The 23,612-nt window shown below is 34.5% G+C and overlaps 1 protein-coding gene across 2 annotated transcripts; it reads right to left on the bottom strand.

The window, feature by feature from the left end:
• Window positions 1–321: 321 nt before the first annotated feature.
• Window positions 322–22,505, bottom strand: LOC123530104 (uncharacterized). Of its 2 annotated transcripts, none has more exons than XM_053521038.1 (2): window positions 22,440–22,505; window positions 322–14,786 (listed from the first exon to the last, which is right to left on the bottom strand). In XM_053521038.1, exon 2 carries the CDS (start codon window positions 14,689–14,691, stop codon window positions 12,907–12,909), a length of 1,785 nt encoding a protein of 594 aa, XP_053377013.1. In that variant the 5' UTR covers window positions 14,692–14,786; window positions 22,440–22,505; the 3' UTR covers window positions 322–12,906. The 2 variants fall into 2 exon arrangements, with proteins under 2 accessions (XP_053377013.1, XP_053377014.1); XM_053521039.1 differs by having other exon boundaries at window positions 22,399–22,482.
• Window positions 22,506–23,612: the final 1,107 nt, after the last annotated feature.

Genomic DNA, 23,612 nt, shown 5'->3' with positions numbered 1-23,612 from the left:
GTGCTCAGGTGAGCTAACGAACAAAAAACCCCAGAGAGGATGTTACCAGAATGCTACCAATTTGGTGATGATCCGTCAAGCAATTTGTGAGAATAGTCTTTTTAAGATGGGAAGCAGCATTATGCCAGACAACAGACACAGCTCACCCTGAACCTTTGGTTTAGGCAAGCTCAAAATTTGGCTGATAATCTAGCAATTAATTCATTTTGGCATAACACGCTTGACCAGAGGAATCTTTCTCTTTTTTGTGGGGGCAGGGGGTGAAGGGGGAGGTAGAATTGGTGGATATAAGTTTCACAATGTCACAATAAAGCTGTAAGACTTATTTGGTATATAAATTTATTGCAAAACAGCTCAATTTTATCACTTTGCCAACATGAAGTGAATGGTTTACCAAGAAATATATCCTGCAAAAGTTATCAGCCCTAAAGCTTACACTTGTTTTTATAAACATTGTGAGTTGTCACATTAAAAGGTACCAGCTGGATAAATTTTCAAACTCGAATATTTTTACTGAGTTTAAGTCCATTTTTAACTAAGGGAAAATACATCATTTATTATTTTCCAGAAGAATAGAAGAAAAGACCCAAATATGTATTGTTGCAAACAAAGCTATATCTGAAACAGCCTTCTCATGCCAAACAGTCTTTTGTTGTAACAACTAACAATGTTAATTAGAATACAGAATCGTCAGAACATCAACTTTCAATACTTCTTAAACACATTAAACAAGACTAGAAAATACATGTATTTTAATTTGTTTTTTTAAAGTAGTGCAAGTCCTACAGTTGACAGCAGGAAAAAGGGGGTTGTGATCAAACTTTTACAGTACATAATAATATTAAATGGATGCAAAATGGTAAAAAAGCATATGAAAATCATAAACAGCTTCCAAACATAAGATAAACATGGGGTATACTAGATAAGGCACGACTTATACAGTAGCACAAATCATGTTTAAGTAAAAAATGTGTCGCTGAAAATTTTACCAAAACTTAAATTAATATACTGTAAAATCAATATCTGTAGGGAACTTTCTTCAAAGACTTTGTGGTTGAATCAATCTAAGAAATTTAATCCCAACAAACGTGTAAAATTTCAATTCATTTTATGTTCAAAAGTTGAAATCAATGAATTTACGTCCCCACGTAAATAGCAGTTTTCACCAAAACCTCAAAATTTCATGCCTACAAAATTAAATGATTTCACAGTTATGGCTGAGAATCTACAAATTAATGTGGTCCTTATTTTTTAAAAAAGAAAAACTGACTTTCTGAATTTTTTTTTGACCATCCACACAAAAGGAGACAAGTACAAAAAGCCTTTATAGATGTACATTTGTTTTAGACGGTAAGATAAAAGTTCTTTAAATAATCAACCATTTTATGCTCTGTCAGTTATAAGAGCAGCTGGGATACAAAAATATCTTTGTACATTAACAAGAAAGGTCTGTTTCTATATCCAATGTGTTATTCCCATCAGATGTGATGAAATTTGGTATGAACAAACTTCTTGGATGATTAAAGGTACTGGACCAAATACTGCAAAAGAAGCCCTAAAACTGTGTACAAATTATTAAATTAACTGCCGAAAACTAACTAAACCTACCTATCCGTCATGCATAGATAAATTGGGTTATAGAGTAACATATAGATTAAATATTTGTACATACATTTTTACACACAGATTATAGGTTGTATAATGATTTTTATACATCTTTATTTATATGCTAACGAAACAATTACAATAATCCAACCATTTCAAGTCCACATGTCTTGCTATACTTTAAATAGCATAAAATTTTATGAAAGTAATTTTAAATCATAACAAATTTGTGTGAGCACAACAAACAGAAAAGAAAAAAATGCATAAGCTAGAAGACAGCGAAGTGAACTGAATTAAAATAACTTTATGACTTTAATCCTAGTTTAAAACAAGTGCTCATACATCATACAAACTTCATTTTATGACAGTTTGTCAGAAATCAGAAAAACTGCTTTAGGGCAAAATTCAACTTCTAAAAGAAGTAAGAAGAATCTGCTACTTACTTGCATTTCTTGTTTCCAATGCAAAATGTGAAATCTACTTCTTATACTTCAACAAACAAATAAATCTGATATTCTATATAAAATCCCTTTTCTTCCTTTCATACTGCTTCTCCTAAGAACACAATCGGATTCATAACTCTAATAATGTATAAATACCTTCTTATAAATACAACAACCTATAGTGTATATATTTCAGACTTAATTTCTTACTAAAGTGTGAATCAGATTCTTGTACAAGTATTACTGGTAGCATATATAAACTGTATACAATGTATGTATGCAATGTTCATGTCAAATACACTGCATATAACCGGGCTGTAACATTATTACTATCCTTCACAGCACAAACCTCTCATTGCAGCAGTCGTATATGAAGGAAACAGCTACATGTTTCATATCAAATAAGAAATATTACTTAAACAGCTCTATTACTGAGGCTCAGATACATCAAACATTACAGCATCCAAGCTCAAAATATTTTATGCAAAAGAGAAAAACACCCCTTTTATCCCTAGTACAGCTATTTTTAGTCCATGCCATTATTCCATTCTCACTACTGGCCATATTTTACTTTATGAACACAAACAGCTAACTCAGTATTAGGTAGTATTCCCAATGGTTTTACTGTTATTAATATTTGCTACATGCAAACTGAAATTAACAGCGTTATATCCAGGCCTGGGATTCAGTCAAAAATCCTGAAAAGCTACATTCTCAAGTCTGAAATCTCCCCATTTCAATAGTTCTATTGGGAAATTCTGGCACTGTAAAGTCTTAAATCAGGACAGTCCTGAAAATCCCAGACCTGTATATCAAGAAATAAAACCAACTACGAAGCATGTGTTCTTGGTAAAAATGATGCAATCTACACTAACTAATCAGTGTACCACATCACATCATTAACAGTAGTTGCGAAAGTTTAACACCTCAAAATATGGTCACTTTATATTAAATTGTTTTGCTTCTTTACAGTATACCTGATATTGTTAGTATTTTTGTTATTCATTATCATTGTTATTTCTATTTTGTTTACCTTGAGAGTCACATTTTGTAATACGTATTCAATATACTGGCCTACATTCATGACTGTTTTATATTCAAGAGTCACATCTGTCATGAAACTATTCTCTTTGGGAAAAGCAAAGTCATGTAATGTAACAATTACAAGACTTCAAGTTTCCTATCAATAATTTCATAATACAAATATCCTTATCAATGTAAAATTACATGTTCCTTATCAATGTAAATTATTTTACATTTTTTCTTTATCAAAAATTTCATACTTTTTTATGATCAATTTCACACTTTTTTTTTCTTCTACACTTTTTTCTTTTTATCAGTGTAACATCATACATATTTCTTTATCAATGTAATAAAACATGTTTTCCTTATCAATGTACAATTACATTTCCACTGATCAAAGCAGTAATACATTTTTCTACTGGTCAATGTACCAGTACAAATACATTTTTCTGCTTATCTAAATTAATTTAGTAAAACTAGTTTCTTATTAACTTTGCTTATCTAAATTATCTAAATTAATTTAGTAAAACTGGTTTCTTATTAACTTTGCTTATCTAAATTAATTTAGTAAAACTAGTTTCTTATTAACTTTGCTTATCTAAATTAATTTAGTAAAACTAGTTTCTTATTAACCTTGCTCCTTATCAATGTAATTAGCTCCTCATTTTATTAATGCAATACTACATTTTCCTCATCAATGTAATAATGCATTGTATTCCATATCAATGTAATAACACACTTATCAATTCACCAATAAAATAATACATTTTCTCCTTATCAATGTAACAATACATAATGTATCATTACATTTTTCTCCAAAGAAAAAGTAAGTTTAACATTTTTTCCTGTTAAACACTACATTTTTCTTCTAGTCAGTGTTATAATATATTTTTCCTCCTCATTGTAATGATACGTTTTAACAATACTGTTATCTCTTTACCAATGTAAAAATATATATTATTTCCTCATCAATATAATAATACATGGTATTCCTCATCAATGCAATAATACACTTTCCCTCATCAATGTAATAATGCATTGTATTTCTTATCAATGTAATATACATTGCATCCCTATATTCCTCATCTAAGTAATAATGCACTGTATTTCTCATCAATGTTATAATACATTGTATTCCTTACCAATATATACATTTTTGTATTCCTCATCAATGTAATAATACATTGTATTCCTGATCAATATAATAATACATTGTATTCCTCATCAATGTAATAATGCATTGTATTCCTTATCAATGTAATACCACATTGTACTCCTCATCAATGTAATACCACATTGTACTCCTCATCAATGTAATAATGCATTGTATTCCTCATCAATGTAATACCACATTGTACTCCTCATCAATGTAATAATACATTGTATTCCTTATCAATGTAATAATGCATTGTATTCCTTATCAATGTAATACCACATTGTACTCCTCATCAATGTAATACCACATTGTACTCCTCATCAATGTAATAATGCATTGTATTCCTTATCAATGTAATACCACATTGTACTCCTCATCAATGTAATACCACATTGTATTCCTCATCAATGTAATACTACATTGTATTCCATATCAATGTAATAATACATTGTATTCCTCATCAATGTAATACTACATTGTATTCCATATCAATGAAATAATGCACTTTTCAGTTCACCAATATAATAAAACATTTTCTCTTCTTATCAATGTAACAATACATTATGTATCATTACAATTATCTGAAAAAAATGTAAGTATAACATTTTTTCCTGTCAATGTAACTTTTATTTATTTATTTATTTATTTGGGTTTTACGGCGCACCAACACAGTATAGGTTATATGGCGCCAAACAGGACTACAAATTTTGGTTTCACATCTCATTTACATCGAAATAAAAACACGGGGTATGGAATCAAAATTTGCATACCTGCTGGAATCACAGAGTTACAGCAAAACCAAGTGTTAAGACCCTATTAGCCGCCTCTTACGATCATGCAAGGGTAAGGCAGTGGATCCAATTGAGCTTCATTTTTAATGTGAAATTGGTCAAATAAAAACATTTTAATTCTCACAAATATGCCTTATAAAGGCATATTTTCAACATTAATGTAGCACTAAATACATATAGGCAACAAATTATCCTCTAACTTTACCTTTTAAAGCACTAGGTACACCTGTAAAATTATGCATATTTCAAAACAATTTTCAATATCCTTGAATATTTTGAATACTGGTAGATGTATTTTGCAGTATGAATGTGACAACAGACTACGCACTGGTACCCCTAAACGAAAGAAGCATAGCCATTTCACATCATCTCTTAACATGGCCAAAATATCTAAAAAATACTCTAGTGTATAAATTAGACAGAAAAAAATTTCACAAGACAATAGAATTGCAAGTAAATAAAAAATAATCTTGAAAATATTTTGACCTCAATGTGAGCATCACACAAACAATTTATCATTCATAATGTATAGTAAAACAATGTGTGGAGAAAACTAGAAGTTAATATAAAAACGAGCAAAATACTTTGCCAAAATACCTTCCTTACACTGCATCTCTCATACAAGTCACCAGAATTTTTTTCAAAAAAGAGATTATTATCACTGTCTTATAACAGTTCTTAAATCACTGTTAAAATGGTACTGAAACTCTTAAAATACAACGCTCATGTTTACCAGAAAGGACAGACAGATGGTCTGCATGGCAGTGCTTTTTTGGTATAATTTTATTTACCCGAGAATCAGTGCTTTTTGAGGTGATAAAATTTAACCCTTTGTAAAATTAAACACATTATATTCCTCACTTAGCTAACTCCATACAGACTAAATTTCGACAGCATGCAAGTGTTCAAAAATGTAAAACAGAAGCCGAGGCCTGGCCTTTACACAAATGTTTCCAGACTTTGTATCTTTGGTTTTCTATAAAAATCCTGTTCACAAAATACATAAGCCTAATAGAAGTTATTGTACAAATGTAAAGACAAAATAAACTGCACAACACAAACATAGCAACCTAAGTTATAAAAGTAAAATCTTGCTAACACAAACATAATGTCCCACAGATTTAAACCTAGCCCCTGGCCCCTGCAACTGTTTTTCATCAACATAACTTTGTACGACAATGTCGAAAAATCAAATCCAAAACGGTTAAATTTCTATATCTCTATGAGACATTTATTTTTATGTATCTTTATTAAGAGTGGTATTTATATTAAGGTCTGGCATAATTCAGACATTACAAATCATTTATATTACAAAACTGAAATTTTTACATAGTAACTTTGACTTTCATACATGTAAGTACCACTCTTAATAAAGATACATAAAAATAAAACAAAACATGTTTTTTCACTTACATTTGCACAAAAGGAAAATTAAAAAGTGTTGCATATATTGTAACACATGTAATATAAGTTTCAACAAGTTTTTCCACTGCTATGGTATTGTGAAAATCATATATATAAATATATGAACATTTTTAACAGTTAAAGTAAATTTTCACATAAATATTTTGTAAAAGCAACAAATTCACACACAGACACACAAAACACAGCACAGCCATATGAGTAAAAATACTATATGTTAAATGTAATATCAACATTGGTATAATAAAACAATCTTTACAATCTTCTATATAATGACTATAATATAATATTGCTAAATGCAGCAAGCTTCTGTTATGGCAAACTGGAAATCACAAACACTTATTATGTGAGATAATTAGTAATAAATCATAAAGTGTAATAAAGTGAATGTCAAGTAAGAGAGTTATGTAAAGTGTCAATATGCTTTATACAGTGAAACCTGTGCCAAAAGCCACCCATAAACAGAACCCACTAATTTTCATTCTAGAAATAAACCCTTACCCTGCTAAATTTCTATAATGAACTTATCCATCTTTCAATTTGGACAGAACTGTCAACTGTTAAAAGGGGTGCTTGCCAAAAAGATACTGACTGAATGACGAACAGTGCAGGTCATGATCAGACCGCTGATCATGTTCTGCACTGGTCGCAAAGGCAGAATCAACCGTGTCCAGCATGATAAGGGTTAAATAATTTACATTGTACAATGCAACTATCACAGAGGGAACATCACAAAGATAGTTAAAGTGTGTGTGTGTTTGTGGTCTTTGGTCTGCAGAGAAAGGGTCTTTCAAAAAAGAGAGAGAAGAGAGAGACCCTCTTATTTAGACTCCGATCAAATGTGAGATATCTGCCTTTGAACTGGTGTTTCCTCTTTGGTGATGTTACAAACAAAGGTAATGATGTATTAGTGTATTAAGTGTAATCCAAAGAACAAAGACTTTCTTGCCAGTTTTGACTCTCAATTGCTGTTTAATATACAAGTTAAACTGTACTTCCAAATCAGTGTGAGTTTAGTGTAAAAGTGTGCCAGGTACCAGACGACTGATCAATTAAGAAATAACATTATCTGTATCATTATCACAGAGCCTTGGATCAAATTTATATTTTGACTGGCAGGATGTTTTCTTGGTAGGGGGTGGACAAGAAAATTACATTGTACTCGCATGCTAATTCTATCTAAATGGCTTATTTATACAGCAATGGTTTTAACATAACCCTCTTAAATTATCAAACAACTTTGAACAAGAGATACTTTGCAAGAGAATGCAATTTTTAGCACTAATCAGATATCATATTTATATACCTTGATTTCCATATCTGCCATTACAGAACCAGCAAGAGATTTTGTCTGGTTAAAATACATCTAATGTAATTTCAACCCTTGTTTTATGAAAGACAGTTAGTTTGTACTAAATTGATTTGAACTGCATATTGTTGGAAATCTGTGAATGCTGCTCTAGAAAAATAAAATAAACGTCTTAAACTTTACCTCAGTAATATTGGTATAGGAAAATTTAGTAAAATGGACAAAGAATGTTATATAACTTTGATAGCCAACATAACAGAAGCCTGGCTTATTGTTTACATGCCATGTGAACTTAATTTGCTAATTTTCTAAAGAATTTTCATAACAGAAATTACAGGTAAATATTTTTAATGAAAATTCCCAATGTGAGATTAACTCAGGAATGTGAACTCTTCTGTTGCTACATTTTTTTGCTTTATCATACAGGATTCTATTTAATTGGTAGCAATGTTGAACTGGGTGCTTTGCAAAGTTTTGAAAGAATCAATACCTTACAAACAAAATATATCAGAAATAGAAAAGTCTTACAAGTCAGAGAAAAAAACCAAAAAAAAAAACCTGATGTAAGTGACATTCAAAAATATATTTTCTTTCATTTTCTTTGACAAAATATAAAAAAAATTTGCAATCACAAATTTCCAACAATTAACATGACAAATCATTTTCGAAAAGAGTCGAAAGGATTTATCGAAAGTCGAAAGGTTTTTCGAAAGGTACATGAAATTTTTCAACAATAATAAATAAATAAACAATACTAGTATGACATAAATGTCTTAGGCAAGAACTTTCATTTTTCTATTTAACTGCACACTACATAATGTAGCTGACAATCCCTAATAAATAATAAATATTAATAAACATTCTCAGACAGATTTAGATACTTTGTTTAACAAGAGGGCCATGATGGCCCTATATCGCTCACCTGAGTTAAGTTGCTTGCTTGAACAAATTTCTTTGCTAAAGCTTCAAAAACAAGAAAGTAGGTCAGTAGGTCATATTCATGGTCACTAAAAGTCAGTTTTAAGATCGATGTGCAAAACTGTACATGTCATCCAAATTTCAAGGCTGTTTCTTAAAAAACTAGAAAGTAGGTCAGTACGTCACATTCATGGTCACTGAAAGTCAAGTTTTAAGATCGATGTGCAAAACTGTACATGTCATCCAAATTTCAAGGCTGTATCTTAAAAAACAAGAAAGTAGTTAGTAAATCAAGGTTACAGTTGGGTGACCCCTTATAACTTGGGGTCATCAGGTAAATATAATTAAACAGTCTAGGAAATATGACCTGATAATATTTGAAGTATTTTTTCCTATATAACTGATATATCAAGTGACCCCTGGGGCGGGGCCTCTTTTCACCCCAGGGGCATAATTCGAACAATCTTGTTAGAGATCAACTAGGCAATGATACCAACAAAATATCAAAGGCGTAGGACTTGAACTTTCAGACAAGAAGATTTTTACAGTTTTTTCCCATATAAGTCTATGTAAAACTTGGGACCCCAGGGCAGGGCCTCTTTTCACCCCAGGGGAATAATTTGAACAATATTGGTAGAGGACCACAAGGCAATGCTACAAACCAAATATCAAAAGCCTAGGTCTTTTGGTTTTAGACAAGAAGATTTTTAAAGTTTTTTTCCTATGCAAGTCTATATAAACCACGTGACCCCCCCGGGCGGGACCATATTTCATCCTAGGAGGATCATTTGAACAATCTAGGTAGAGGCCCACTATATGATGCTACATACCAAATATCAAAGCCTAAGGTCCTTTTGTTTTTGACAAGAAGATTTTCAAAGTTTTTCCCTATATAAGTCTATAGAAACAATGTGACCCCCAGGGCGTGGCCATATTATATCCTAGGGGGATAATTTGAACAATCTTTGTGGAGGTCCACTAGCTGATGCTACATACTAAATATCAAAGCCCTAGGCCTTATGACATACCAAATATCAAAGCCCTAGGCCTTGTGGTTTTCAACAAGAAGATCTTTAAAGTTTTTCCTTTCGGTTGCCATGGCAACTACAGAACTGTACAGAATTTAATTCTTTGAACAGTTTTTAAAGAGGACCATCCAAGGATCATCCCTGTGAAGTTTCATCAAAATTGGCTTGGTGGTTTAGGAGATGTTGTTTAAAGGAAAGTGTGGACAGACAGATGTCGGACGACGAGCGATCACAATAGCTCACTCCGAGTCTGGCTCAGGTGAGCTAATAAAGCTTATGGTCGCAAAGGAATTCTTATGAAAATTTAGCTTTTGATAAGTCTCAGCTTTAAATTGCCTTAAAGGATCATAAACCATAATTTCTTATTCTTTTGTGCTACTTAGTAAATTTACCTTAAAGGGACTGAACTCCAGATTTTGGCTAAAAATGATCCTTCTTTTAAATCTACAGTAGGTCACATTATGAACATTAGAACATGAGATTTTTTTTCTAAACAATCTTTAAAAATGCAAACTCAAGAAAAACAAAACATGTCCAAGTTGGGAATCGAACCCGGACTGCTTCAGCAATAAAAATTTTCCTACCTTCTTGACCAATACACCACAGAGAAATTTGTACTAACTGACCTTTAAGTATAAAGCTTTATAAATCAAGACAGTTTACCTCTGGTACCACATTACAAAGGCTTAAAAATTCAACTCTGAGTGGAAAATTAGTAAAAACATTTTTTGTTGTTGTACTATCTGGAGGCCAGTGCCTTTAAACTTAATCAAAACATTTTTTTTAAAAGGGATTGTCAGAAATATTTAAATTGTAAATCAACAAACATACATTTCTATTCTGTTTTCAACTTTTACTTCTAGCTTTTGAAGTATATTAGTTAAATAAAAAATAACTTGAAACTGGGATGACAAAATCAAATGTTCGACTTGTACAGCTTGTCCAACAGCCCATACAGACAAGTACAATGTCATCATATTTTATTATATACGGTAACCATTAAATGGTCAAATGAAAAATAGCTCTAATACTATCTTAGCAAATATAAACAATTATGTCAAAATAAGATTTTGCCACCCCAGAGTCTTTGTACAGACGTATCCCACTTTGGAAATGAATATTGCATTTTTCACCTGAAAACACTCATTTGTATCAAAGACATTTTTTTGTCAGAAAATTTTAAAAGCCTGTTAGCAGAATGAAAAGACAGAAAATGTCCGTAATTTAAACTTAATAAATGTCAGAAAAAGTAAGTTTATGCTACAGATTAAAAAAGGAAAAACTATTGTCATGGAAAAAAATGAGTTAAACACAAAACATAGGACTGTTAGATACTTTTAAGGATAGGTGCTAATTTATACAAGGCCCACCACAACACAGTGATTATATGTCTGGTTATAGTGTAATTCCAATAAATAAATATACATAACCAATGTAAGAATTTCGGAACAAAATGTACAAAATATAACCTTGGCTTTTCTATTAAAAAATGCATGAAAAGGCAACAAAAGAAAAATCTAAACTTTGGTTTTTCTGTGACGGAAAAAATAAATGCAAATACGACAGAAAGTTTCAAGTAAAAAAGTCTTATAAAGTACTGATTTCTTAAAATCAAACACTATTATATATAACATCATGTAGTCCAAGTGTAATGAAAAAGGAATAGCAAACTTTGTAATAAGAAATATTCCTCCACTGTCTTGTCTGTTTCATTAAATTAAAGTATACATAGAATTAACCACTTCTATCAACTGACTTTTTAGTTGAAAAATGATTTCTTTCACTTGAATATATCGGGAGGTTGCGATTTCAATACTGAGTCTTGTGTATGTTTAGTAAATGATTATAAAATCCCATCCACTAAAACAGGGTGCAACAAACTGAGTTTAACTTTCAGATTTATCTACATGTTTAAAACTTCAGATTCTTGTTCTTCAAATGCACTTTGAATGTTTTAGACTATGTCAGTAGATTTTGTGAATAACCTGCAACACTGTGATTTTGATACCTTGGACATAGTATATTGAAATAAAAAATGGTTACATTACATACACATATGTGCGCTAACAAACTTGTATGAAATCCCAAGCTCTTTGTCAGTAGAACACAGGTACAGACTAACAATCCTACAGTTTAAAAGTGAAGTCTTTTAAGCAGGAACAGACTCTTTACAACCAACAAGTAAACTGTAACATTAATTATAAATCCTGTTACGTACTGCCCAAAACATTGCTGACAAAACAAAAATGCCTAAAGCGTCCGTTCTATACTGAAATAAAAACCTCACTTTAACCTTAATTATAATACAGCTTTAAAACAAAATGTATTTTTTCCAATACTGGTTGGGAACCAATTTCCGGACAAAATTCTAATTAGAATAGAATTTCTATGTTTTTCTTTTTTCTCAGACATTACTGGACAAAACTGAAACTTACACCACATACACTCCAGCTCCTATTACAACCAAAAATACCACTAATCCAACCTAGTTATGTATTGTAAGTTTAATTTTCTGTTTGGTTCCAATGGGGGTCATAGTCACTGAAAATATTTCTGTAGTGGGAACCAGTATCTGGATAAATATTTCAAGAATGACTCAAAGTTTTTTTGAAAAGGGAAAAATGTGATAAATATATTTCATATATTATTATGATTCTCTTTTCAATCTTTAAAACAATTTATGTAAATGAAACCCAACTGTAAAAAGCACCAATGAAATGATAATTCAGGTAGATAATGTATTGAAATTATGTGTAGTGCAAATTTAATAGCCTGCATATGAAAAATTACTGTAGTTCAGTTAAAAAGTAACTTGTGCTGTAATCATACATGGTATAAATTTAATTCTTTCTACCCTACTTTGTACCTCAGATAAAATTATTGCCCATGCGCAATTTAATCTCCATGTCCTAATGCTATGGAATTTTATGTAAATATCAATTTGTGATAAAAGTGTTGCCGTAGATACAAAAAATCAAAGTTCTAAAAAATCAGGATTAAAGTATTTATAAATAATGCTGAAAAAAAATCAGTGCGGAAACTGGTCCTGTTCGGATCTGGTTCCGAACCAGTATCCAGAAATATTGCTTTACCTAAAACTGCAAAAATTTGCCTTTGTACAATTAAAAATATGTTAATAAAATATTGCTAGATATCAATTGATAGTTTACCACACTCAATACCTCTGCCCCTCAAAGAAAACGTCCATAATTTAGAAATCTTCATGGAAAAGCTGAGTTGCTAAAACTTCTCCTGTAACGATAGTCTGACAGCCAATGGTGACCATTTTCCTCTTGTTGTCTTTCTCAACGCCATTTTCCTTTACATCTGAAACATCTTTCTTTGGACAATCGCCAAGCACTGACCTATTCATGTAGTATTTTTCTGCGACCATTGTAAGATTGGGTGAATCTGAATCATCGCTTAGGTCAAGGTCGTCAATATCCCTCATTGCAGACAATTCTTGATGGCGAAAATTCCAAACTGGCACAACACCTGCTCCACTGGGGGCTGCATCTGAAAAAGAGTACTTGATACCTCCCACATTAACTGGTGACTGAATTACCCCTGAATCATTCAGCTCAGGAATCATTCTTCTTATCTCTTCATCAATATTTGCATCAGAAATTGGCAGCGGTGTTGTTGGAGTCATAGGTTCTCGGAGCGAGTCAAACGATACACTTAATCGACTAGTTACACGATCTATAAGATCTTCAATTGATTCATGCTCCTTCCAGACTTTAGTGGCACGCCAGCGAGCTCTGCTCCCTTTAGGTGCTGGTATTGACTCAAAACAGACCATTTCTCCAACAGTCAGTAATTTATTAAGATCGTCGATGTGTTTTCCAAATATAGTCCTGTCAATGAAAACATGTTCATGTTTTCCAAGATCGACAATACCCCATAATTTAGCAACATGATAAACCCTGCCTTTTCCAGTTTTACCAGATTTTGCGGCATTTGCAGATGGTCTACTTCCTGTGATGATCACATTCAGTCGTGCATTCTTTATGACCGACACTGTTTCATCTTCAGAAATGACAAAGATATTAGCATGACTTCGAACAAACTTCTCAAGTTCTGGCTTACTCCATCCAATTGTGTTTCGTAAACTTTCTGGGGCCTGGCTAAAGTGTCCTGTCAATCCATTCAATTTCATGTCACCCTTTTTCTCAATAATTCCTTTCAAGAACATTACAGCCTTGTACTCATTTGCTGTCATGGTTGCCGGCCCAGATTTGGCACTTACAGGCGTTGGTGTTTGTGGCTGAGTCTGTGAGGTAAATGATGGGGTACGAGGTATGGATGGTTTCGGTGAATTTGGTGGTATTTCTATTGATTTGGGGCGGCGTTTAGCCTTTGGTGTGCGGGGAAGTTGATCACTGCCAGAAAATCTCGGATTGAAGTCACCAGCAGAATAACGAGGATTTGAATTGAAATGAACATTTTCAAGCTCTAACGACTCTCCAGCAGGGTTAACAGCGCTGTAATTGATATTATCTTTCAACGCTACTAAATCCCCTCTCATATCGAATATAAGGGGATGTCGTTCAAGCCACTCCTTGAATTGGTTCTGTGGACCAACACACTCCCTTATTTCCGGTGAGGCTTGGGAAAGATGGCCAGCAAGACTTAAGACTGGTAGCCATTTTTCACCTTTGCGGATCATCTTTTGACGAAAATATTGCACTGCCTCTGTCTCAACAGAGACATCCGATGTTGTTGATGCCGGACTACTTTCACGAAAATTCTTCCCAAGATTAGCTGTCCCATCATTCAAGCTGACTAGATTTCCATTAACACAGAACAAAGAAGGAAATTTCAACAAGAACTTTCTCAATCCAGCTTCGTTTCCACCACAAGACTGTCGCATCTCAGGTGTAAAACTTTTACTTCCGAACCTCCCAGCCAGCTGGCTGATGGTAAGTGGAACTCCTGAGTTCATGAGGATCTCCAAGAAGTACAACATGGCCTTGTGTGATGGATCGTCGGCCATTTTTTCGTCGAAATGAAAAATTGGTGAGCCAAATGGTAAGGGAGGCAAATCAGTGCAAGCAGGAAGTTCCAGATATGTTGGAGAGAATGTATCTCCTGGAAAAAAAAGAAAACATTTTTATAAATCAATGTTCTTAGTATTACACTACCAATTAGCAGACATTTCATAGCTGGATCAATAGGAAAACAGATAAATCTACATTTCAGAATTACTCAGACAGCAATTAAAAGACACAGGTTTACTGTGAATAAGTGGGCTAGTGTGGTCGCTCACATGAAACTGACTGTATTTATAATCTTGTTTATTTTTCATTTAACATTATACCAACACAACTATGACTTTCCAGCTTTAATGGTGGAGGAAGACACCAGGTGCCTGTCTGTGCAGTATTTCATCATGAGTGGGCACCTTGGTAGAGCCACTGACGTTCCGTAAGCCAGCTGGATGGCTTCCTCACAGGCAAACTTCAGACTCAGAGAGTGTGAGCCAACATTCATGACAGGCAAACTTCAGAGAGTGTGAGCCAACATTCATGACAGGCAAACTTCAGAGAGTGTGAGCCAACATTCATGACAGGCAAACTTCAGAGTGTGAGCCAACATTCATGACAGGCAAACTTCAGAGAGTGTGAGCCAACATTCATCACAGGCAAACTTCAGAGAGTGTGAGCCAACATTCATGACAGGCAAATGATTTAAAGTCAGCAACCTTAACCACTCGGCCATGGAGGCCAGGCCCCATATAACCTTGAATATATGTATGACACACGAATCATGAATAGAAACAACTGTGTTTGAATTTTAGTATAACAAAAGCTGTCCATAAGACAGCACAATCAACTTTTCTCCGTGCTTGACTCTGAATTAGAGCTCTGTCAGTAAAAACTTTATAAAACTTTAACCAAAAAATTCCAAGTTAGAAATGGGCATAACTCGGTCAAAATTCAAATCAGAGTTATGGGGATTGTTTCTCCTGGTGTAGACTTTGATAGTAAATAACTATTTTAAGCTCCAAGTCAAAAGCTTTGATAGTAACAGAGATATTTGACTTTATAAAAAAACTTCAACCAAAATATTCTAAGTTAAAAGGGGGCATAATCCTGTCAAAATTCAAATCAGAGTTATGGGGATTGTTTCTCTTGGTGTAGACTTTGATAGCAAATACATATTTTAAGTTTCAAGTCAATAGCTTTAATAGTAACAGAGATATTTGACTTTATTAAAAACTTTAACCAACGGCGACGCCGGTGTGAGTGCAAAAGCTCTACTTTTTCTACGAAAAGTTGAGCTAAAAAACAAAAATTGGTCAAGTGACCCCATTTGAAAAGGATAGGACCTATCAAGGATGTTAGTGTCCAAATTTAAAGTAAGCTAGAAAGTCATTAAGATTTTTTTTAGCTCTAAGATTTAATATAAGAATGCAGCAATCAATGCAGACCAAGTTTGATCATATGCTTCATAAGAAGAAGATGCTTTAAAGGTATTTCTAATTTTAGTTCTAACTGTTCCTGAAAGGGGCTTAATGTCCCCATCTCCAAAATATTCCATTGGGAGGGGATCTTACACTGTTGCTACAGACCAAGTTTAATGAAGAGCCATCATTGACAAGTAGTTAACTTTTCCTCTCAATATTTAGCTCTGGTCCCCGGCTCCTAAAATGGGCCAAATCGGCCAAAATGTACTCTTTTATTCATTCCTATATAATATTTTCCTCTTCTTTTAAATGACATGCCAAGATAAAAATATTATCTTTGAAAAACAAGAGTGCCAGACTGTCACAAAATACGCCCATCAGATGAAAACTGTTCCACTTAGAGAGCAGACAAGGCTAAATTTGCAGTTTTTCGTGTAATTCAAGGGCCATAATCCAAGAATGTCTGGGGAGATTTTGGTGGTTATCGAACTTGGCTGAGATATTATGCCCATAAACATTGTCAGCAAGTCTGGTGAAGATCGTATGAAAACTTGGTCGACTTAGAGAGCGGACAAGGCTAAATTCACAGTTTTTCAAGTAATTCAAGGGCCATAATCCAAGAATGCCTAAGGGCGATTTGGGTGGTTATCGAACTTGGCCGAGATATTATGCCCACAAACATTGTCAGCAAGTTTGTTGAAGATCAGATAAAAACTTTTTGACTTTGGATGCTGACCGCCCGCCTGCCACAGGTGTTCACAATATATGCCCTACTCTTTCAGAGACAGGCATATAAAAAGATTGCCCACAGCAGGAAGCAAACCCCACTACCGCAGCCCTGACAAACAAGAGCTGTCACAGGAGACAGCACGCTCGACTATTTCAATACTGGATAGTGAAATTGGGTATACCTGAGGAAGCTGGAGCTGTCACTGATGTGTTTAATAACTCATATGTGGATGAAGATATCGGACAATAGCTTAAGTCTAAAAAAATTAAATCAGTATAAAAGGAACATAATTCATGGAAAACTTCTGCAAAAGTAATGCACCATGTGTCATATTATGCGGCTAATAATTCAGAACAACTATTTTAAGTTTTAATCAAATCTATTTAGTGATACTTGAGATACAGCAAAAGTGCATTGCAACTTGAAACAGAGGTTCTATTAGTAACTAGAAATGTGTCCATGGGACACAGATGCCCCCACGACATGACATTAAAATGACAATTTTTTCCCAGGTCAGGGGCCACGACTCCTACAATACTGAATGAATGCGGACGCAAAACCCCAGGTGCACAACTGCATATGCTGACCAACATTCCTGTAAACTTTGGTGACTCCAGGTCAAATACTTCTGGAGCTATGCGTGACACAACAATAAAATGACCAATTTTTTACTAAGTCAGGGGCCATAACTCCTACATGACTGGATGAATCCGGACGCGAAACCCCAGGTGCACAACTGCACATGCTGACCAACATTCCTGTAAACTTTGGTGACTCTAGGTCAAATATTTTTGGAGCTATGCGCGGCACAACATTAAAATGACCAATTTTTTACTAAGTCAGGGGCCATAACTTCTACAAGACTGGATGAATCCGGACGCGAAACCACAGGTGCACAACTGCACATGCTGACCAACATGCCTGTAAAGGTTTGTGACTCTATGTCATATACTTTTGGAGCTAGGCGCGACACAACACTAAAATGACCAACTTTTACAAAGTCAGGGACCATAACTTCTACATGACTGAATGAATCCGGATGCGAAACCCCAGGTGCACAACTACACATGCTGACCAACATTCCTGTAAAGTTTTGTGACTCTAAGTCATATCCTTTTGGAGCTAGGCGCGACACAACACTAAAATGACCGATTTTTACGAAGTCAGGGGCTATAACTTCTACTCGACTGAATGAATCCGGACGCGAAACCCCAGGTGCACAACTACACATGCTAACCAACATTCCTGTAAAGTTTCGTGACTCTACGTCAAATACTTTTGGAGCTATGCACGACACAACATTCTCGGAAGGACGGACGGACGGACAAGGGCAAATCTATATGCCCATCCCCAAAGTGGGGGCATAAAAAAGGGGGCATAACTCAGAACATACTGGTGCTGGCATTATCGAACTTGTGAACTGTATGATGTGAGTTATGATGTGGAACAACCATTTTAAGTTTGATTATATCAATTTAATAACAGCAGAGATGTTAAAAGCATCAAAATTAAACTAATTCTAAGTAAAAAGAGGATATAACTTATAAAACATTTGTGCCAGAGTGACTGACCTTGCTATAAAATCAATAACAATATAATCTGTCAATATCAAATATAAAATTGATGTTATCCCATTCAAACAGTTTATGAGACAAAAGACAATCACAAAGAACAGAGATCTATACAGTTTCGGTTTCAATACATGTTGCGAATTTCTACGAAAAAGTCATTGCTAAATTTTTCGTATGCTAAGATTGCTGATTGTCACAAGTGAAATATTCATCAATGATTTATCGCAAAATACTGCTGCATTTAATGAAAATGTGACCACAATGATCTTGCATTTTTGCTATTGACTTTCAATATATAACTAGATTTAGATATATATCCAATTTGTGACTTTTCTGGGACCTGATTATCTAAATAAATAAGATAATACGCCCATGTGTCCGAAAATAAACAAAAATACCACATGCAATTATCTATTTAATTTTTCCTGATTAGTCAGTTCCAGATCATGTGGGGTTCCAGATCAGATCAGCCTCAGGCTGCACATATTAGACTGTTACTTTTGGAGGTTCTACCAAGATGTTCACCCTTCGAGTCCATATGGGGCGAAGCGGTTTGGCTGGGGTGTGCATCTGAATTCAATTAACAGTCTGCAGCAGACAATGGCCAGGAGTGCCAATGTATCGCAAATTACTGTTATTATTATTCTGCTTCTGCTTCGATACGGTGTAGGGCCTTTTACAGCGTAGAAAACGGGGGGGAGGGGGGGGGGGGGGGGGGGGGGGGGGGGGGGGGAGTGCGCTAGTAATACTGAGGGAGGGCAGTCTTAAGCCCTCAACTGTCTGTGCGCCGACTATCTCACTTGACAGATGGTTCCAATCCACAGTCGTGTTGATGAAGAAAGAATTTTTATACTGTTCAGTTTTTGCAGATTTTATAATAAGACCACGGTGGTTATTCACTATATATCTATCCGCTATATTTTTTATTTTTTTAATATAAGAGGGAAGGTGTGTAGCGGTTCTCGTATCAGGCACAGGCACGGGTCCAGTGTATATTTTTTTTTGTTTGATATGATTTTTTTCACACAAATATACTTTATATATGTTAGTCAAATGAAAAAAAAAATTGATGACAAAAAATCCGGTCACAATATCATATACATGGAAAAGGTGAACTATGCGAGCGTAACGCTATGGGAAGCTACTTGGCAAACTTTTCAAAATCGAAGTTTATACACTTGCAGCCGCTACTTGCATGATTGCACCTTCGAAACATTTAAAGCCTTCCATAAATACTAAACTGATCCCATAAATTGCTTTGAAATACACAGTACAAGTCCCTAGGAGCGAAATATTTCAAATATCCCCGACGATTTCAGCTGCCAAACAAAGTGATAAAAACCAGGAACACGTCCGCTATCCCGAATGAAATCACCGGGGATAACTGAAATATTTCATGAATGGCTCCGGCGACAGCTGAAAATCTCAGAAAACCTCAGAAAATGTCTGAATACTCTTGTAAAGTGTATCAGATTTGAATGCTGTCGAGTGTGGTAGGTGTATTTTAGTGTTATTTCTTAACACGCTCGCTATATTGCGATCACCCTGTGTTCCGTGCGTATTTTCAGGGGACCCTTGGTTTTTGACGTTTCATTCCTGGTGTTTATTTTATATATATAGGCGGTATTTTCTGTAAAGATAGACTTCTATGGTCTTATTGATAGAATTTCAGACTCCTGTGATATGATACTGTGACCGGATTTTTTGTCATCGATTTTTTTTTCATTTGACTAACATATAAAAGGTTAATTGTGTGAAAAAAAAGGATTTTTTATATTAAACAAAAAAAAAAAAGAAAAATAAGTAAATAAACACTGGACCCGTGCCTGTGATATCAGGTGGCCTCAGTAGCTCAAATGGTAGAGCGCTGGCATGGTAAGCCGAAGGTCCGAGGTTGCACATTTTTCCTGAGACTGTTACACTTATATGAGGAAGATAATCATTTAGTTCTTAGCATGAATAAAGTATAAATAAAGGCAGTGGCTACGATTATGGTACCGTAATCCTAGCCTCCGGTTCTAGGATTACGGAAGTTCCGTATTCCTAGACAACCATATGAGGATATGCTAGGATTACGGAAGTATTTTAAGAGGCATAAACTGATAAAGTATATGTTAGGACACGCATAAATGATGTTGTAAACTAACTTATTTCACTTAATATTTCATGCCTGCCTTATCATTTCGTGTTTTCTATCCGCCGTTTTGGGTTAGTATAATCTTAATGGCGGCGCGCGGAAATATATTAATTATTAGAAATACGCCTTTACGCCTTCGACGCCAGTTGGTACAGACATAGTTGGTCACAATTCTGTGAGATATGCACATGAAAAGCATCTCAACAATATATGCAATTCTAAGTGGCATTCTGTTATAAATAGGTTACTACATGGCCAGTTTTCGAGTTGTCTGATTGATTATGAATTTCCATAAATACATCTTCGACAAGGGACGAGTGAAGCATTGCCTTCATAATGCGTTTCTGGTCGCCGTGAATACATTTTTCCACTGTCAAGGCGAGAACACTAGCCACTGCCATGTTGAAATCGTAATCAATAAGACGCTTGCATTGATTCGTATATTTTCGTACTCAATATTTTTCGTACCAGGTTAAAAACCACAAAAAACTATAAAAAAGTGTTAGGGTCGGCGATGAAAAAATAGGGTCGGTCGGGTTACCTGAACCACACATATTTTTTTTTTTAGCCTGACTTGGTGAAAAAAAATGCAGGTATATACGAAACATAGATAATTCTTTATTTCCGCCCACCGCCATTAAGATTATACCAACCCAAAACGGTCGATTGATAGCACGAAATATTTAGTGAAATTAAGTGAAATGAGTAAGGTACAATGTCTTTTATGCATGTCCTAACTTAAATTTGATGCCTCTTAAATACTTCCGTAATCCTAGCCTATTCTCATAGGGTTGTCTAGGAATACGGAACTCCCGTAATCCTAGCCTCCGATTCTAGGATTACGGAAGTATTTAAGAGGAGTCAAATATATATATATTAGGACATGCATAAATAATGTTTTAAACTTAATAGCGACTTTTTATGCCTGTTGTATTATTTCGTGTTATCGATCCGCCATTTTGGGTTAGTAAAAGAAGAAAGAGAAAAGAAAAAAATAGAGAAGAACAATTAAAAATGAAAGAAAAAAATGCAAAATCACGACTATGAAATAATAACGTACTCGAAAACAAAAACAAAATTACAACAATATTTAAAAAAAAAAAACAATAACAAAAAAAAAAAAACAACGATTATTTATTATGGAAATTGAAAAGAAAAAGAAATGGGCCATGAACTGAGCACCTCCTCGTGATGTGGCCCGGATATAGTTGGACAATTATGTAAACATTGAAACATTACTATTTTTATTAAGAAGATTTTAACTTTTATCATTCATAATCATTCATCAACAGTGCATACATAATTGTCCATCTATATTTTACTAACCCAAAATGGTGGATCGATAACACGAAATAATATGGCAGACACGAAAAATCGCTATTTTAAGTGAAACAAGTAAGTTAACAACATCATTTATGCATGTCCTAACATATATATTTGATTCCTCTTAAATACTTCCGTAATCCTAGCCTGTTCTCGTAGGGTTGTCTAGAAATACGGAACTTCCGTAATCCTAGAATCGGAGGCTAGGATTACGGTACCATAACCCTAGCCACTGCCATAAATAAATCTAAATAATCTCTCAGGTGCTTAAGGGGTTGTTTTATTACCAGTAACAGATTAAGCATTTCATATTTTCCTTTATCCCTGTACATAAAATTTTGTGTTTAAAAATTTACGTACGAAGCCCAATAACAAAAAACTGCCCTCACTGATCCGGAACTGACTAATCGACTGTATATTATTATTTTTTTGAAAGACAACAACTGTTTTGAGACGACCCCTTTATGTATAAAGCGTATAATTGTCGAAAAAACTTAACTTATTAAAAAAGAGGAGGCCACAAAATATCTTACAACATTTTATTGACTGTATGATGCACTCTCTACAACACTACCTCGAAATTCCTTATTCGTTTCCAATTTCTGTAAATTCTCACATGCAAGTCGCCATCTTGGGAAGAGGGTTGTTGTCAATATAAGATTTTAATATAAACGAAATTCTTTGTTTAAATATTTGTGCTTTAGGAAAAGTTCACAGCTTACAATTTTATGCGATTTTCGTAAGCAAAAACATAGTGTAAGGATATTTTATTGATTTCACCGTTGTCTCTCTCACAATGTATTTCACGCGCGCACAGTTTGAGAGTGGGGCGTGGCCGTCCTCGTCCCTATTAGTCAGACTCTTAAGTATTATAAATAGGCCTATCGCTTTTCACTTCATTTCAGCCTGAAACATGTATCATGCCTTGGTTAACTCCCAGAATTATCAGGCTTATCCACAAGCGTGATAAACTCTATCACAAACTCAACAAATCCCCAAATCAAGTTAAGAACCAGAAACTGAAGTCCCTAAAATCCTATATACAAAGGCAAATAAGAGCCTCATACTGGTCATACATGGTAAACGTCATCTTTAGCCATGATTCCCAGCCTGGTAGAAATAAGAAATTCTATAGCTACATCAAACATAATAAAAAAGAAAAAGTCGGCATAGCCCCACTCAAATCAGATGGTTTCACCCATACTGATCCAGTCACTAAAGCAAACATCCTTAATAAGCAATTTGAATCAGTTTTCTCCCCACCTAAGCCCCTAAGCCTTAAACATTTGTGCTCCAAACTGTTAACATCCCCTTCCTCCCTAATGGACCAAATAAATGTGACTCCAGAGGGTGTTGACAAACTCCTTCTTGGCCTATCCCCACATAAAGCGTCGGGGCCAGATGAATTATCCCCCCGTGTTCTCAAGGAACTTCATCAAGAAATCGCCCCCGTCCTTTGCCACATCTTCAATTTATCCCTAAATACAGGCATTGTCCCTCAAGACTGGAAAAAGGCAACAGTTGCACCAGTCTTTAAAAAGGTCTCAAATAAAAACCCAGCAACTATCGACCAATCTCTCTGACCTGTATTGCGTCCAAACTCCTTGAGCACATCGTGGTTTCAAATCTTATGTCCTTCTTTGACAAACACAATATTATCAGCCAGTTCCAGCATGGTTTCAGGTCGGGTCATAGTTGCGAAACTCAGCTTATTAATTTTACCCAGGAACTTTATAGTAAGGACTTC

This window comes from Mercenaria mercenaria, chromosome 13 (assembly GCF_021730395.1).
Source record: "Mercenaria mercenaria strain notata chromosome 13, MADL_Memer_1, whole genome shotgun sequence".
Lineage (NCBI taxonomy): Eukaryota > Metazoa > Mollusca > Bivalvia > Venerida > Veneridae > Mercenaria > Mercenaria mercenaria.
The sequence above is the reverse complement of the archived record's forward strand: the minus strand, read 5'-3'. Positions and strand labels throughout refer to the sequence as shown.